The sequence below is a fragment of the Oryza glaberrima genome, chromosome 5 (genome assembly GCF_000147395.1).
Source record: "Oryza glaberrima chromosome 5, OglaRS2, whole genome shotgun sequence".
NCBI classification, from domain to species: Eukaryota; Viridiplantae; Streptophyta; class Magnoliopsida; order Poales; family Poaceae; genus Oryza; species Oryza glaberrima.
In genome coordinates, this window is record NC_068330.1 from 21,268,642 (window position 1) to 21,287,213 (window position 18,572).

The following is an 18,572-nucleotide window of genomic DNA, read 5'->3' on the forward strand; positions in this document are numbered from 1 at the left end:
CTAAACACCCCCATAGTAACTGAACCGAGACTTTGCGCGCACCTGAAAATATTTAATCAGTAATAATATTAAGTGAAAACAGTCTTTCTAGTGGTTTTTTTCAATATTTTCCATCAAATACCAGTAGCTACTAGTAATTTACCCGTGCTAACGCTACGGCGGTAATACATGTAGAAACACAATGTATGTCATGGAAACATTTCTCCACTATTCATTTGACTGAACTGGTGAGTTGGGTCAGGTAGACTACTTGAGTATGCATAATGTGGTTTCTGAACATTTGTAGGAAAAAAAAAAAAGAAGCTTGGAGTACAACTGGGGCCACCGCTTCCTCAAAAGGACTTCTGAACAATTTTGAAAATGTGCACTTCAAGTCTTGAAAATACATACTATTATACAAACCAATAGCCATATAATGACAAGGAAGAACTTGTCGGTGAATCCGCTCAATACGACCACCTTCTAACTTCCCAATGTTTACTGGACTAAGCACAAAATCGCATGATTTTAGCCTTTTGAGCAGCAGAGGCGCACGGTGCGACAGATGCCTCTTTCCTCCTTTGCCTATAGTTAGGGCTCTTCTGTATGTACCACCTAAAGGGCAACAAAACAACTCCACACAAATATTAGCACATGATTTGCATTAAATACATGAAAAAAAATCAATGAAGCATCACCCAAGCTAAAAATGGAATCTGACACATTGTTAAATTGTCAGAATATCTATAGTAATTTGGGAATTAAACACACATAATCATATTGACATGCCATCACCAAAGCATATGGTTTACGAGCAATCAGCTTATGATCACAAACATGTTTCTTTTCTGTTCCTTTAGTAAATACACTCTATTTAAAACCCTTCCTTTGTACCCTCAGAGGAGCAGCTGCCCATTCTTTTGACCACAAACTGAAATATTTGTTGAGTCATCTCATAAATCCAGGCAGCAAATGTGATTCCTTCTAGCAGGTCCTTTTTATGCTTTTTATGAACCAGACAAAATATACGATTGTGTGCACCATCTTAAAGGATAATGATAGAATACATGGGCATGTGCAGCAGGAGCACCAGGGGAACTCAAAAATATTAGCAATGCAGTGTTCATTTGACTATAACATCAGCAGCACCAGTGATAAACTCACACATGTAAAACCTATAAAATTTGGTCACCAATTCAGAATTGCATGGTAAACAGGAATCCCATTAAAAAAAAATCTGAAAACTCGACAATCCAAATAGGAACACCATTATGAAAAATCTAAAAACTTCAGATCCCATATGTAGGAGTTAAGGGAATAGTGAAGAAACTGGTTGTACCTTCAATTCAGGGAATGAGATACAGGAAGGGACAGTAGCAGCTGTTTGCAGTGATACGGGAATGGATAATCACCAGCGATTCCTTAAGGAAGAAACAACGGCGAGGCAACGCCCTTGATAGAAGTTGTTCTGCATATGGATATATAATGACATCATATTTTTCTCAACGGAGAGTCAAGAAAAAAAGCATATTTGTTATATTTTAAATGAACAACAATTGACAGGAAATTTTTCAGTAACAGTTTGCAAATTTGTTTTGATCCCATCACTACCTGCGTGACAACTCGTACTTATTTTTTTCCTACTCTGCTCAACCTTAGAAACAAATCGCCCAAGCTTATGTTACACTACATTTTGATTTTTCAAACCAGTGGTAACAAAGAATCTCTTTTTGCTTCTTTAACAATTAAATGATCAACACACATAAGCAGTTTGTTTTAACTTCCATTTTTTCACAAATTTGTTGCTCTGCAATCAATATAGTAATTCTGGGCAGGGTTCAAATTTGATACTATGGAGATGGACACTTCAAGCACTGAATTAGATTATCAACATTAGCATCAAATGGCACAAAAATATTGGGCCAACGAAATGATTGCAAAGTGAAAAAAGGGATAACAAAACTGAAATATTAGGAAACATATTAGGGATGGGGAGACAGAGAAGGGGGAGGGGTGGGGGAGGAGGGTTTCTTCGTGGAGGAGGGGATATGGGTTGGCACCGGTGGCGCTTGAGGCGGCATCACGTTGATGGAGGAGGCAGCAGCTTATGGGCGGAGCAGTTCGGCGAGGGAGGCGACGGAGTTCTGGCGGCGCAGAGGAGATCGTCTTGGCGGGCGACGGCGTCGACAGAGACGCCGACGGGAGAGATCGGCGCGGGCGGGTGGACGAGCTGACGACGGGAGGTTGAGGGGCGATTTTTTTTTTTTTAGAATTGCGAGATAGGGGGACGACGGGAGTTACGCGCTGTGGGGATTGGGGAAGGGGGCAGCGGAAATTACGGGGAGAGAGGGTGAGCGCGTGGATGAGTTTGGACCGTTTGATGAGGACGGAGCGATGAGGGGCGTTGGATTTGTCCAATGATGATGATGAGTAAAATGAGTTGGCGAATTATAGGGTAGATGGTTGACTATCACAAGAGGAAGAATGTGATAAACTTACACATCAGCTGTCTTACACTGAAGTTGTGGCCAAGTTGCAGCCTGCAGCAGTGTCTTTTCCTTTTAAAAGTCCAACATGCTCCTTTCACCGGCCTAACCAGGAAATTGCAGACTTGACTCTTGTCACTTGGGGTTCATCAAGCTTGACTCTTGACAACTTGTCTCGTACTTTCCTGTGCTAATTTAACTGCATAAACCATGTAGAGTTGAATCAGTTTTTGATAGTATCCACTGGTAGCAACACAAAGTCTTCGGGTCAATACTAGAGATATAACCAAGTTGAGTCCCCCAGCATCCTCACCTGCTGTTCCGATTCACATCCCGGCAGATTGTACACTAATTTTAGAGAAGAGGCATTGCTGCCCAGCTTTATACTGAAAGCATAACAGATTGTACACTAATAGACTATGCCAATCGGAGAAGCTGTGCTGTCCGCGTTCATGCAGGCGCTTTTCGAGAAAGCGGTGGCCGCTGCTTCCAGCGAGCTGAAATTCCCTCAAAACATAGCTGTGGAGCTGCAGAATCTATCAAGCAGTCTGTCGACAATTCAGGCTCACGTTGAAGATGCAGAGGAGCGGCAGCTGAAAGATCAGGCGGCAAGAAGCTGGCTTTCCAGGCTGAAGGACGTCGCGTATGAGATGGATGACCTGCTTGATGAGCATGCTGCTGAAGTCCTCCGATCCAAACTTGCAGGCCCATCCAACTATCACCATCTGAAGGTTAGAATCTGCTTCTGCTGCATTTGGTTGAAAAATGGGTTATTTAACAGAGATTTAGTAAAACAAATAATGCGGATTGAGGGGAAGATCGATAGGCTTATTAAAGACAGACATATTGTCGATCCGATCATGAGGTTTAACAGGGAAGAGATAAGAGAGAGGCCCAAGACCAGTTCGTTAATTGACGACTCGAGTGTGTATGGTAGAGAAGAAGATAAAGAGGTCATTGTAAACATGTTACTCACCACGAATAACTCAAACCATGTCAACCTTTCTATTCTTCCCATAGTGGGTATGGGAGGAGTAGGGAAGACAACTTTAACACAGCTCGCCTACAATGATGTGAGAGTAAAGAAGCATTTCCAGTTAAGAATGTGGCTGTGTGTTTCTGAAAACTTTGATGAGGCCAAACTTACCAAGGAAACGATAGAATCAGTTGCGAGCGGATTATCATCCGCCACAACAAACATGAACTTGCTTCAAGAAGACCTCTCAAACAAGCTGAAAGGCAAAAGGTTTCTTCTAGTATTGGATGATGTATGGAATGAGGATCCTGATAGATGGGATAGATACCGACGTGCTCTAGTTGCTGGTGCAAAAGGAAGTAAAATTATGGTGACTACTCGAAATGAAAATGTTGGGAAATTAGTGGGCGGGTTGACTCCTTACTATCTAAAACAGTTATCATTCAATGATTGCTGGCATTTATTCAGAAGCTATGCATTTGCAGATGGTGACTCCAGTGCACACCCAAATTTGGAAATGATCGGCAAGGAAATTGTCCATAAGTTGAAAGGCCTACCATTAGCTGCAAGAGCTTTAGGTAGCTTATTATGTGCTAAGGACAACGAGGATGACTGGAAAAATATCCTAGAAAGTGAAATATGGGAATTGCCATCAGACAAGAATAATATCTTACCAGCTCTGAGACTGAGTTACAATCATCTTCCACCCATACTGAAGCGATGCTTTGCATTCTGCTCGGTCTTTCACAAAGACTATGTGTTTGAGAAAGACATATTGGTCCAGATCTGGATGGCAGTTGGGTACATCCAGCCTCAAGGGCGGAGAAGGATGGAAGAGATTGGGAATAACTATTTTGATGAATTACTGAGCAGATCCTTCTTCCAAAAACACAAGGATGGATACGTGATGCATGATGCCATGCATGACCTAGCGCAGTCTGTCTCCATTGACGAATGCATGAGACTGGATAATCTTCCAAACAATAGCACCACAGAAAGAAATGCCAGGCACCTATCATTCTCTTGTGACAATAAAAGTCAAACTACATTTGAAGCTTTTCGTGGATTTAATAGAGCACGGAGCCTTCTACTGCTGAATGGATATAAATCAAAGACAAGCTCTATCCCCAGTGATCTGTTCCTCAATTTAAGGTACCTCCATGTCCTTGATTTGAACCGACAAGAAATTACAGAATTGCCAGAATCTGTTGGAAAATTAAAGATGCTCCGATACTTGAACCTATCAGGCACTGGTGTAAGAAAGCTGCCTTCATCAATTGGTAAGTTCTATCGCTTGCAAACACTTAAGTTACGAAACTGCCTCGCATAATCTTGTAAATCTCCTATCCCTCGAAGCAAGAACTGAACTGATCACTGGCATAGCCAGAATAGGGAAATTGACTTGCCTTCAAAAGTTGGAGGAATTTGTTGTCCGTAAGGACAAAGGATACAAGGTTAGTGAATTGAAGGCTATGAATAAGATCGGAGGACATATCTGCATTAAAAATCTAGAGAGCGTGTCTAGTGCGGAAGAAGCAGATGAAGCATTGCTAAGTGAGAAGGCACACATCAGCATTCTAGACCTTATATGGTCCAATAGCAGGGATTTTACTTCAGAAGAAGCAAACCAGGACATAGAAACACTCACATCCCTCGAACCACATGATGAACTCAAGGAGCTGACAGTCAAGGCATTTGCAGGATTCGAATTTCCACATTGGATAAATGGGCTCTCACATTTGCAAACTATCCATCTGTCTGACTGTACAAATTGTTCAATTCTGCCAGAACTTGGACAGCTGCCTCTACTCAAGGTTATAATCATTGGGGGTTTTCCTACCATTATTAAAATTGGAGATGAGTTTTCAGGTAGTAGTGAAGTTAAGGGGTTTCCGTCACTGAAAGAACTTGTATTTGAAGACATGCCTAATCTCGAAAGGTGGACTTCCACACAAGATGGTGAGTTTCTTCCATTCCTTAGAGAACTTCAAGTGCTTGACTGTCCCAAAGTAACAGAATTGCCACTTCTCCCATCAACACTAGTGGAACTGAAAATTTCTGAGGCAGGCTTTTCTGTACTTCCTCAAGTTCATGCTCCAAGATTTCTACCATCATTGACACGCCTACAGATTCACAAATGCCCCAATCTCACATCCTTGCAGCAAGGATTGCTTAGTCAGCAATTATCAGCCCTCCAGCAACTAACCATCACTAACTGTCCAGAACTAATTCACCCCCCAACTGAAGGATTACGAACTTTAACTGCTCTTCAGAGTCTTCACATTTATGATTGTCCAAGGCTGGCAACAGCAGAACATCGTGGCTTACTACCTCGCATGATTGAAGATCTACGCATCACCTCATGCTCCAACATAATCAATCCTCTTCTTGATGAACTTAATGAGCTCTTTGCTCTCAAGAATCTTGTCATTGCGGATTGCGTTAGCCTTAATACTTTTCCAGAAAAGTTACCGGCTACCCTCAAAAAATTGGAGATCTTCAATTGCAGTAATCTGGCCTCCTTGCCTGCTTGTTTACAAGAAGCCTCTTGTCTAAAAACTATGGCTATCTTAAATTGTGTTAGCATAAAATGCTTGCCAGCACATGGACTTCCACTGTCCTTAGAAGAATTATACATCAAAGAGTGCCCATTTCTGGCAGAGAGGTGTCGAGAAAACAGTGGAGAAGATTGGCCTAAAATATCTCATATAGCCATCATAGAGATTGACGATGATAGTGCCATGCCAGATAGGAGCATAAGGAGAAGATTATGCTAAAAGCTTCTTAGCAACTCAACAAAAAGGGTATGAATTAATTGCCTTCTCTAGTTTCTTTTGTCTAAATATAATAGATAAGGCTGGCTGTGAACATCATACTCAAACCTATTCTCTGCAGGTGCAATTGGTATATATTCAGTTTATTATCTCCAGTGCAAAGTTCTATTTTAACATAATTACTAACATTTATCAGATACAGAAGTAATACACTCGAAATGTAAAAACTATGGTAAACAACTGTAGCGATAGAGTACAGTTAAGATTGAGTGATTTCCACCAAACAGAAAACAACAGAAAAGAATAAAAGAAATAACGGGACAAAGAATTTCAGTACTAACAATGTAACTAAAAGGAACCAGGAAGGAGAGCATGTATATCTCTTTTATGATAGAAGAATGTTGGAGCATGACATATGTAAACAGTTTTTTGTCCACAAGAAATGAAATTCAGATTGTCATGGTCAACACTTATATCTTCATATTACAAACTAAAAATTTGAAGCAGTTTCATCGGTTCTGATAGGAAGAAGTTTGACGAGAATGCAAAAATGAATGCATAATAACAGTTCATTTGGTCAGTTGTGTTATGCAGAACAGTTAATATCATTGCCTTTTAGGTGGAAACATCTACACCCCCCGTCCCCCCCAAAAGAAAACCCTCTTCTGGGCCTATGTCCATATTCAAACCCATGGAGTGGGTGTTTTTTGAGACAGAGGGAGTATAAATTAAAAATGCTATATTACAATCACCATTTGATGAGAAAACTATAGTCAAATGGTATGCGTTACTCATCTGTTCGCCTTTATGTTGGACCATTTTGGTTTGGTGCCAATTCTTGCCCTACCAATTCTTTGGTAGTTTTGAATAGTGCATGTTAGCATTTTGGATTGGAGCCAAATTTTGCCAAATCAATAGAGTGGAGCCAAATCTATACTATAAAAAAAATTTTGCCGGGTCGGCCAAAGGTTGGCCGACCAATTTCATTAAGATTGGGGAGAAAAACAAAGGAATGTTACAGCGACATTACAATGTCGTGCTAGTCCGGGAGAGATCCCAGACATAGCGTGAACAAACGAAGGAGAAAGAGACAATACAACAACGATTACTCGCTGAATTGGGAGAAGATCCCAGCTACCCTCCACACCACAATTTCTTCTTTTATATTCTCGGCTACTTACTATAAAAAATTTGGTAGTGCCAAAATATGCCCAAGGTTTGGTACTACCAATATTTTGGTAGGGTTTCAAACCAAACAAGCCCGTTATTTTCAGAACTGCCATCTAGATTCCTCATGCATGGCAATGTCAGCGTTTCAAGAGAATCTCATATTCTACCTGCATCAGGATGTGCTATGTTAATGTGACAGAGAAGGACGACCAGACAATCAATCAATACTTCAAAGAATCAAGTCAAGTTTGAATTGATTCTTTCTCTTTAGATGGTCTGGGACACTGAGTCTTTTGTTACAGATTTCCCAAAATTGAACTGAAGAAATCAATGAAGACTGAATTCTTGCTTCTATTTATGTCTATCAAGCCATATTCGAAGGTCCAAAATTGACCAGTTACCACTCCAGAAGAATGTATAATAATCTTCTTATCAAAGTTTGGTTATCACCTAATATAGTTCAACTAGGCATATGCTTATCCATTCAAAAGGGAAAGAAAACTAAGCATGGTCCAATGTTCACCTTTACGTTTCCTTTTCCTGACCAACTGTATTACACAGCCTATCCCATAATATTTCTCTAGGTCTGTTATGATTGGGGCATTTCAAAATTAAGTAATTTTCCAAAATAAAACTATGAACATCAGTACAACGATACCATATATGTATAGCACAATATACGGTGATCAAATCTCAGAGGCGCTTTCTCTGACCTAATTAGAAAAACCCGACTAGTAAAAATCCACGAACTTACAGCCAAAAAAAACGAAGGACGCGTTGTAGATTCGCTCCACACACACACTCGCTATATCTCTCCTCCCCCTTCCCCGTCTCCGGTTCGCGGAGATACGAACCGGCGGTAGCCCCGCGCCGCCGCCGAAGCCGCCGCAAGCCGAGAATTTCCCCCGGAGAAGTAGAATGATGAGGCCCAAATTTAGATTGATACTGTAGATTCGATCTCTATCGGGCCTGGATGCACGGCCCACCAAATCTACCATATGGGCTGGGTGTGGGCCTTGAACGAATGCTGCCCGGAACAAATTTTATTTGTTCATTTCAGTGTAAAAATACTTATGGCCCCAGCACAGCCTGACAATTCGAATTTCCGTGTTGGGTTTGGAATTTGGAGAGGGACTTGATTTTTTTTCTGCGAAAACAACATGGACTACTTGAATTACCTTTCATTCTTTGCAATAGACGGTTGTTATTTGCACATATGTTTACTGACCTCATATACTTGATCAGTTTGAACAATGGCATCTTTCTATTTCCGTAGCCTCTGATTCTAGTGACAATCAAAGGGCAAACTAGGTCAAAAGGTATCTGATGGCTACACCTTCAATGCATTGGTTCATGATTCATTCACCTGTTACAAATATACTCATTTTGACACACACTACGCCGTCTTGCCCAAAATGGTGAAGCTGCAAGGAAAAGCCGTTTAAAAAAGAAGGTTATGTTCATGAACCTAACCTGTTGCGTGGAGATCCCTTTAACCTTTCCATTTGCTCATATGCTATTCCAAACATGTTCACAAGAATTGCACTGGAACTCAAAAATTATTTATCCTTTTGTCACTCAGGCATTTCCAACAGCTTGAGAATAGCAGGCTGAAAATTACTCAATTGGAGAAGGAACTTCAGCCAAATTGTTCAAAATCAGCCGTTTGGTCAACACAAGAGTGAAGTGTCAGGGTCAGGGAGCTGACGGTAAAGCATTTTCAGGATTCTACTTTCCCAAGTGATTAAGCACACTTTCTCACTTGCAAAATATTCACCTGTCTGACTGTACAAGTTGTTCGATTCTACCAGCACTAGCCACTAAAGTTTTTCGAAGATTGGGGGCTTTTCCTGCCATTACAAAATCAACCAAGAGTTTTCAGACAGCGATGATGTTAAGGGGTGTCCGTCACTGCAGGAACTTATGATAATCTCAAAAGATGGGTCTTCTGTTCAAGATGGCCAGTTGCTTCCATCCATCACAGAACTTGAGGGAAGGTCCACGAGATCACCTTTTCCCTAACAAATTAAGGTTAATAATACATGCGATCGACTAAATCATAAAAAGTATTTGATCTCCTCAACAACTAGATCATCTTCATCCGACATCGACATGCCATACGCCTATTCCACTTGCTCGACGATAGGTATGGTGTCCATTACCTAAAATTGGCAAACAAATACACAGTTTTAGAATCCAATTGATCTCTATCTAGAAACAAACAAAATTAACTCTACACTAGAGAAAAACTGCACATATTTATACTATCAGCACAAGGGCATCAGTGAATCTCACAAAAGAAAAGAGGAGAAGTGCAGACAGGTTCTACAGTTGATTATGAACTATAATCTATCTAGATGTTTGTAAGCCTGCACAGACAAGTGATAATGGAAATTACAAGATGCAATTTTCCTTTGGGAGAAAAAAAGGAATCAACGGATTTCTTTGTAAGGTTGGAAATTCAGTATCACCTCTTCTCCGGCTGGTTGTTGGCTGCTCGACGCCTTCTTTCTGCATACTTTGCAGCTAGTTCCTTGTCCTTCTGTTTTCATCCAAGATGCTAAAAGTTACAGAACTTTCCAAACAGATAAAATGTATTTGCAGCTAAAATCAGAACGATAACAGGAAATGACGTGGCTTATTTAGTTGAAAAAAGGAACACAATTTGTGATAGAGACATTTGTGATTAGAACACTAATTATTTTGCAAATAATTACCGAGATAACTAGATACAAATTGCAACGAGCAATGCGTGAGGAAGGAGATATTAGCTACTTCATGAATGACCAATACAACAGCTAACCGCTTAGTGGAAACTGAATGATTATTCGGCTACGTATGCTTGAAAATTAGACTGAAGAAACAAGCATATTTGTCCGTGCTAACAGTAACCAGCAGTTCTGCGTTCAGTGCCTCTATAGTGCAGCTGTGAGTACTTTGCTAATGCCGCACAATGACTAGCAGTTCAAGATCAAATTATTAGTTGCTAGCTGTTTCGTGAGTAACCAATCAGCACCTTTCACCAATTGATAACTGAAACAGTAATTAGCCAATTCTAATGTAGAAAAATGGGAATAACAGTATAAACCAATCCGATTGCCAATGTCCAAAACAAAATCAGATTCCCCAGTCACCGATGCTCATTTTAATTCAAGGAAAAACCGACACTTTATGGGAGAAAGTTAGGGATAATATATATATATATATATATATATATACCTTCTTTACAGCCTCGCTGACAATCACGTCTTGATTGCCAATGTATCCCCCATTAGCATTCATAGTGTTCATGTGATCGATGTACCTCTCCCAGTCAAAGCTACCAGGATGGGAATACAGACTATTGCACTCTTCATCAGTCCAGTCTGCGAATCCGTTAGGGGCGAAAGGGACATCCATTGGTCTTACCGCATTAGCCTTGTCTGCCCTTATCGCGGTCTCCTTGAATATTTCATAGCGGCGAGCCTTCTCCTCCTCGGTGCTGTACGAACGGTTGTGCTCCTTCATCCAGTCCTGAAACCTGGCCTTCATGGTTGCCTCATCGACCTTCACATCCTGCTGCTTCACAGCTTCTTCCCAGTCACTCACCTCCTTAGCAGATGCTTCCTCGTCGTAAGGAGGCATTCCCCCATGAGTGTTTGAAAGTTGACATGATCGAGATAACTAGCCCACTGAACTGTGCCATCTTTGTCCACAAACCCTGCCTTGATGGCTGCTTCCTTACTCAGGTAAGGGTAAGGTTCCTTGACAGCCCCCCTGTCACATACATCCTCTATCCCATAATATAAGTCGGTTAAACTTAGTACGGTCTTTAAAACAAATCTTTGGATTCTAATTTCTTATATATAGTATAATGTTTGTAGCAATATAAAAGTAAACTACAACCATATGAAATTAAATTCAAATATCAATCCAATGTATTATTTTCAGCAAATAAAATTCATAATAGTTAATCAAATGTTTTAAAAGTTGAATCTTAAAACGCATGTGTGCCTTATATTATGGGATTTAGGCAGTAACCCCTTCCTGCCTTCCTCCTGCAGCTGGAGATGTACATCAACAGGTAGGTGGTGGTGGGCATGGTTTGGTCACCTGGATCAGAGCTAACTAACGAAGAGAAATCTAAAGGCTTTTGTTTTGTTTTTTTTTCTTTTTTGTCAATTCATACCTCCTGACTTGTCTGTGCTCTCGTTGAAATACAGGATTGTGGCCAATCCAGCCAACGCAATCGTGGCTACAACTCCATAAGCGCCACCATCACCAACGGCGAGATCCCTCTGTATCATACAGAGATGAGAACACATGAGCTGCGAGTGCACACAAGAAATAAAATTTTCGATCTGAGAACCGGGTGAAACGGACGGAGATTTCACCAGGGCGCGGAGAGAGCGTGCTGACCTCCCCGCCGTAGCCTGAGTGAAGATCCCCCGCGAGGACTCCGCCTCCGCCTGCGCCTGCACGCGTGGCGAGAATCTCCTACGGGTGAGAAGGGAACCGAGGGCACGGAGAGACATGGTCGCCACAGGAGAGCTCCTTCTTCCTCCTCCTCCTCGATTTACTCTTCGCTCTCCGCCGCCGCCGCTCGCCTCGTCGCCTCGATTCGACTGTAGGGTGTGAGACGGACTTCGCTTCCGATGGACGGGGCTTGTATGGCCGAACAGAACTGGAATCCGTTATCTTAATGAGTTTGAATTGCGTCCATGAACCGTGATACATAGGCTGTGTTTATACTGTCCTAAAGTTTTGGCGTGTGGTATTAAATATACGGACACATTTAAATATTAAACGTAGATTAATAACAAAATAAATCACAAAATTTGCTTGTAAACTACGAGACGAATTTTATTAAGCCTAATTAATCCGTCATTAGCAAATATTTACTGTAGCATCACATTGTCAGATCATGGAGCAATTAGGCTTAAAAGATTCGTCTTGCAATTTACACGCAATCTATGTAATTAGTTATTTTTTTCGTTTATTTAATACTCTATGCATATGTCCAAATATTCGATGTGACATGGTGAAAAATTTTGCCAGATGATCTAAACAAGGCTATAGTATAACACGGGCACCTAACTTATAATAAGTAGCCGAGCAGAGCTTCTAGAAAGTATATAGTTCTAGGTTTTAGCTGACATGACAAGTCAATATGAAACTCAACATGAACCACACATATCAGCTTCCTCCTCTAATCTTCTCTCCCATTCCAGCTTTCTTCCTCCTCTTTCCCCCTCGCTCTCTTTCTAGTCTTCAAGGGAGCGGACCAGCGGGATAAGGGGGAGGGGCAGGGGAGCTCGATCCTCTTCTCGCAGACGAAGAAGATAGGGTTCTTGGTGAGGCAGGTGTAATATGGAACGAAACCTCTGGTTAAGAGAACGGTACGAGTACCGACATACAGCTGATAGCGGAATGTGCAAGCCGCAGCACCCAGGGTTTGCCAACCATGGCCCCCAACACCATGGCCACAGCGTCCGCTCCATCCTCACCTCGCTTTTTCTTTTTTCAAATTTAAGTTAACTCTAGAATCCTAGAAAGTTTTAAATTTTGAGTTAAAAGTTTCACTAAATTTGTGTTGGAAGTTTTAAAATTAAATTGAAAGCTTCAAATTAAATATACCTTTTGAAGCTGAATAGATATTTCTCTATTAGAAATACTCATGGTTGGAAGTTTTCAAAATCAAGCTAAACATTTTTAAATTTCCAATAGAAACTAAGTAACAAATTAGAAATTAAATCTACTATATGACTTGATTAAACCAAAAAAAAAGAAAGGTGACTTCATGCATGCAGGATACGATATCGCTAATTAGCAATCAGGCACGCACACCACCTCCCGCCTGATCACTATCCGTACGGTAAGAAATACGCGTCCATACGTATAAAATATACTCCCTCCGTCCAAAAAAAAAAAAGCAAACCATAAATTTCCGTGCCAACGTTTGACTGTCCGTCTTATATGAAATTTTTTTATAATTAGTATGTTCATTGTTGTTAGATGATAAAACATGATTAATACTTTATGCGTGACTTATCTTTTTAGTTTTTTTCATAATTTTTTTAAATAAGACGGACGGTCAAACGTTAGACACGGAAACAGGGTTTGTCTTTTCTTTTTGGAACGGAGGGAGTATAAATAAACATTTTACGTACATGTATAAAGTTTGTACGACTATATATTTAAAAAATTATATGTCAAAAATGTATACTTGTACGAATTAATTTATAATACATAAAAATTGTAAAGATGTGTAAAGTTTATACATAAATGAAAACTTGGTATATAATTTTGTATACTTATGTATGTATAACTATGTATATGTACATATAAACTTTGCATTTATCCAAGTATAAATACAAAGTATATAAATACGTGTACATGACTGAGGAACCGATCACGCGGGTGCAGCTCTAGTTGTCCCCCCTCCGGAACTTGCCTCTATAGTAAAAAAACTCGCGCTACTTGCATTGATATTAACGAGTTGTTGCTTCCTCCTCGAGAGAGCTCAACGGCGACGAAGCAGCGCGACGCGACGCGACGCCCTGCGGTGGCGTGGCAACACCGCAACAATGGCGCCGCCGCCGCCGTTGCCGCCGTGCCGGCCGCGAGTCAAGCCCGAGCGCGCCCTTCTGTGCTTCTCCCTCCTCCTCCTCCTGACCGCCACCACGGCGAACGCCAGCATCACCGACTGCCCAACTACAAGCAGCACCAACTCCAGCCATGTCGACGACGGTGCCTTCGGGGCCAACCTCCGCGCTCTCCTCTCCTCCCTTTCCGGAGCCGCGGCGGCATCGTCGTCGGGGTTCGCCGAGAACGCGACCGGCGCGGCGCCGGACACGGCGTACGGCCTCGCGCAGTGCCGCGGCGACATCGTCGGCGGCGGCAATGGCACCAGCTGCCGCTCCTGCCTCGACGACTCGGTGCGGGACGCGGCCAAGGCGTGCCCCGGCGAGAAATCCGCCGTGATCATCTCCGACTACTGCCTCGTCCGGTACTCCAACGCGAGCTTCGCCGGCGCCGCCGACGAGCGGACGGTGAAGCTCTGGTGGAACACGGACAACGCGACGCAGCCGGAGAGGTTCAAGTCGCTGCTGGGGACGCTGATGGGCAACCTCACCGACGCGGCGGCGCGCGCGTCGTCGCCGCTGATGTTCGCGGCCGGCGAGACCGACCTCCCGCCCTTCACCAAGATCTACGGCATGGCGCAGTGCACCCGCGACCTCGCCGCCGGCGACTGCTACCGCTGCCTCGTCGGCGCCGTCAACAACATCCCGAAATGCTGCGACGGGAAGCAGGGCGGGCAGGTCATCACGAGGAGCTGCTCCATCCGGTTCGAGGTGTACCCGTTCTTCGACGCCCAGGCCGCCAAGGCGGCCATGTCGCCTGCGCCGGCGCCGGCGCCGGTGACGACGCCCACCGGGGTCAATGGTAAGTCAAGTCAAAGGTCTCTCCCGTGCGCGTTTGCACTTGCGTCGCTTTCTCCACGCGTTTGCTTGTACAGTTCGTGAAAAGGAAAAAGTTCAGTTGTCATATTGGCGTTTGCTTGTATAGTTCGTGAAAAGAAAAAAGTTTAGTTGTCTTATTGGATATTTGACCAGATATCGGAAGGAGTTTTTGGACACGAATGCAAAAACTAATTTTACCTGAAAACCGCGAGAAAAATATTTTTGAGCCTAATTAATCCATCATTAGCACACGTGGGTTACTATATTACTTATGACTAATTATGGACTAATTAGGATTAAAAGATTCGTCTCGCGATTTCCTCTCTAACTGTGCAATTAATTTTTTTAATCTATATTTAATGCTTCATGTATATATCCAAAGATTCGATGTGATGTTTTTAGAAAAAAATTATGGGAACTAAACCAGGCCTTAGCTGGTTGCAACTTGCAACTTTCTGACTCTAAATTCCGAACACTTGTTCTCTTCTTCAACCGTGTTTTCTCCTTCAACCTTGTCGAGTGGACAGAACAAAGTGGTTTGCATCCATAGATTCTGATAGTACAATGACTTTTGCGCTCTGAATTTGTGTTTTGACCATGGTAAAACATGTTTATGCAGGAAGTAATCACACAGTCAGTAAGTCTGTGATTGTCCCAGTTACTGTGGGAGTTGCCGTGTTACTAGTGGTAATACTGCTGCTAATTGCCCTTTGTCTGTGCAAGAGGAACAGAAAACCACATAAGCATATGATGATAGGAAGCGTCGGTAAGTCCTCAAGGCTTGAAACAACTGCATTAGCATTATAGCACATCTGAAGAATATTTAAGGGCTTAACTCGTCAGTTTTTACTATGAACAGATCTTGGAGATGAAGACGAAATGAGAGGCTCAGAATCTCTCTTGTATGATTTGAGTACTCTAAGAGCAGCAACTGCCAACTTCTCAGAAGAAAATAAGCTCGGAGAAGGTGGATTTGGCCCAGTCTACAAAGTAAAGTCTGCAACCTGACAATCAAGTTCAGTTCTAATTAGCCTGTAAAAGTAGCTCACAGATTCAGACTTGCAGTTATGCAAGCAATGTGATCTACATTACTTGAACTTACCGATTCTGATGCTGTTGAGTTCAGGGTACACTGCAAAATGGTCAAGAGATTGCAGTGAAGAGATTGTCAGCAACTTCCCATCAAGGGCAATTGGAGATGAAGAATGAGGTAGTCTTGGTTGCAAAGCTTCAGCACAAGAATCTGGTCAGGCTGCTAGGATGCTGCATCGAAGAACGGGAGAAAATCCTAGTTTATGAGTTCCTCTGTAACAAAAGCCTCGACACTATCCTTTTCGGTACTTCATTCAGATAATCTAAGCCTATTTAATTTTATATATCCTTGTTTAGTAAGCTAATCAACAGAATTTACATGGACAATTCAGACACTTCAAGACAGCAAGACCTTAACTGGGAGCAAAGATTCAAGATCATTGAAGGGATCGGAAGAGGGCTTCTTTATCTTCATGAAGATTCAAGGCTCAAGATCATCCACCGTGATCTCAAAGCTAGCAACATCTTGTTAGATGTAGACATGAACCCCAAGATATCAGACTTCGGCCTTGCCAAGTTATTTAACATGGAAGCGAGCGTAGCAAACACTAGCAGGATTGCTGGAACCTAGTAAGTGCTTCAGATATTAGAGTCCTCTCTTGAAAAAGTATATCTATACTAAATGAGCACTCGAAGGAAACTCCCACGTTAACTTATGAAAGATTTGACCATTAATTAGATAATTGTATTATCATGACCATATATCATATTAAGAGTTTCTGTAAAATAAAACAAGTGGTTTTAAATCAGTGAGCTCATTTTAGTTTTTCTAAAATATAGTAATATTTTAAGAATTCGGAATTGGTAAATATGAAATTGTACCCATATTGAATTCTCAATTTAGTATGTCATTGATTTAATTTTAAGATTCGAAAATAATAACTAAGAAGTTGTAAGTTGTTAATGGCATATGGTCTCTTTTTTCAACTTGAATGTCACTCCCTCCGTTTCATATAATAAGTCGTTTGGTTTTTTTTCCTAGTCAAAGTTTTAAAAATTTGATCAAATTTATAAAAAATATATATATTAGTATTTTCAACACAAAGCGATCATATTATTAGATTTAATGAAACTAATTTGATATTTTAGATGTTGCTAAATTTTTCTACAAACTTGATCAAATTTAATAAAGTTTAACTATGAAAAAGGTCAAACGACTTGTAATATGAAACTGATAGAGTATTACATTACTATCATTTGGAAATTTGAGCTGAGAGCATTAGATATACCTCTTGTTCAGCGGATACATGGCGCCGGAGTACGCGCTGCACGGCATCTTCTCGGCCAAATCCGACGTCTTCAGCTACGGCGTGCTCCTCCTCGAGATCGTCACCGGCCGCCGCAACACCTGCCTCCATGACTCCGAGGATCTCCTGGCATTTGTAATCCCCGCGCAAATCCTATCTAAAGTTTAATCACAAACATTGCAATCTGCAATTCGAAAGACTTTTGCATGGATATACAACCGTCTGAGACTGATTCTGCTCGCCGGCGTGCAGGTCTGGAGGCACTGGAGCCGCGGCGGCGCCGGGGAGCTGCTCGACGGCTGCCCCGCCGCCGGCCGCCGGCCGCAGGAGCTTCTGCGGTGCATCCACGTGGGGCTCCTCTGCGTGCAGGAGGACCCGCAGCTCCGCCCCGGCATGGCGGCGGTCGTCGTCATGCTCAACAGCCGCTCGGTCACGCTGCCGGCGCCCTCGGCGCCGGCGTTCGTCTCCGCGAGCCGTGGGATCGGCGGAAGCCCGCCGCCGCCGGCGGCGGCGGGAGATGCGCCGGCGAGGAGCACGGATCACGAGGTTCCTACGGCTGCTCGATAGCCGTCGATCAACGGCGCTTCTGTCTCTGAACTAGAGCCCCGGTGACATCGGAGATTCGGAGGACTGACGGCTGGGCCCGGCTTATGTTTCTGCTCTGAATTTGAAAATTTGTTGCTCGTTTTGCATTCAAAATTTCTCTCGGATTTAATGCATTTCTGTATGCCGTTCAGTGTTGGAGTAGTTAAGTGGATATGAAAATGTAACGACGGCTTTGTAATTTAAATTTTTCGACGAGCTTAGCAATTCAAGTGGTTTATGTAGTACAAATCAAGTCAACTCAGTCAGAAAAAGTAGAAATCAAATCCCTTCCCAAATTCAAAGCACAAATCGGCTGGTATTCGTGGTAGTAGACCTAGTCAAACGGCCCAAACCTCGTCAAATCCAGGCCCAAAAGATTGGCCCATGTGTTTTTTACATTGAAAACAAATGAAAATTGTGCCGGCCAGGTTGGACCAGATGGCCTAAGGTCTAGATAGGGTGTGCCGAAACGGTCTCCCGCATCTTAAAATTTGTGTGAACGGACGATTTGGCATCAAAACAGGGAGTCTTAAATTCAGATTGCATCAAAATAATTTATTCCAAAATTTAATAATATTAAAGTTTTCGTAAATTAACAACATTGTAAAGTTTTGATAGGACGAACGATATTACCAGACAATAATATGGTTCAAAATAGTAGGGGTGGGCATTCAGTATGACCGAAAATTTCGGTCTCGATCTTCGGTATTTCGGTGTTTGAAAAGTGAATACTGAATCTCAACGCGAAAATATCAGGACCAATAAATTCGGTCTCGGTCTTGACCGAAATTCAACAACATTTTCATATATGCAAAAAAATA

General features: G+C 42.2%; 2 protein-coding genes, 1 long non-coding RNA gene and 1 pseudogene across 4 annotated transcripts; 2 read left to right on the forward strand and 2 right to left on the reverse strand.

The window, feature by feature from the left end:
* Positions 1-2,403, reverse strand: LOC127772722 (uncharacterized). The gene is made up of 3 exons (XR_008017453.1): positions 2,040-2,403; positions 1,319-1,447; positions 1-594 (listed from the first exon to the last, which is right to left on the reverse strand). It is a non-coding gene; the product is annotated as an uncharacterized LOC127772722 (long non-coding RNA).
* Positions 2,404-2,884: 481 nt separating this feature from the next.
* Positions 2,885-6,218, forward strand: LOC127774264 (putative disease resistance protein RGA3; annotated as a pseudogene).
* A 2,730-nt stretch (positions 6,219-8,948) lies between these two features.
* LOC127773020 (uncharacterized) lies at positions 8,949-12,042 on the reverse strand. Of its 2 annotated transcripts, none has more exons than XR_008017492.1 (4): positions 11,784-11,926; positions 11,554-11,662; positions 9,857-9,927; positions 8,949-9,547 (listed from the first exon to the last, which is right to left on the reverse strand). XR_008017492.1 is itself a non-coding variant. In XM_052299032.1 (4 exons), exons 1-4 carry the CDS (start codon positions 11,897-11,899, stop codon positions 9,509-9,511), a joined length of 360 nt encoding a protein of 119 aa, XP_052154992.1. In that variant the 5' UTR covers positions 11,900-12,042; the 3' UTR covers positions 8,949-9,508. The 2 variants fall into 2 exon arrangements, 1 of the variants encoding a protein (XP_052154992.1); XM_052299032.1 differs by having other exon boundaries at positions 11,759-12,042.
* Positions 12,043-13,673: 1,631 nt separating this feature from the next.
* On the forward strand, positions 13,674-17,985 carry LOC127773946 (cysteine-rich receptor-like protein kinase 15). Its single transcript, XM_052300191.1, has 7 exons — positions 13,674-14,810; positions 15,447-15,593; positions 15,687-15,817; positions 15,954-16,164; positions 16,252-16,489; positions 17,160-17,301; positions 17,419-17,985. The coding sequence occupies exons 1-7, from the start codon at positions 13,952-13,954 to the stop codon at positions 17,731-17,733; spliced, it is 2,043 nt and encodes a 680-aa protein (XP_052156151.1). The 5' UTR covers positions 13,674-13,951; the 3' UTR covers positions 17,734-17,985.
* The last annotated feature ends 587 nt before the right edge of the window (positions 17,986-18,572 follow it).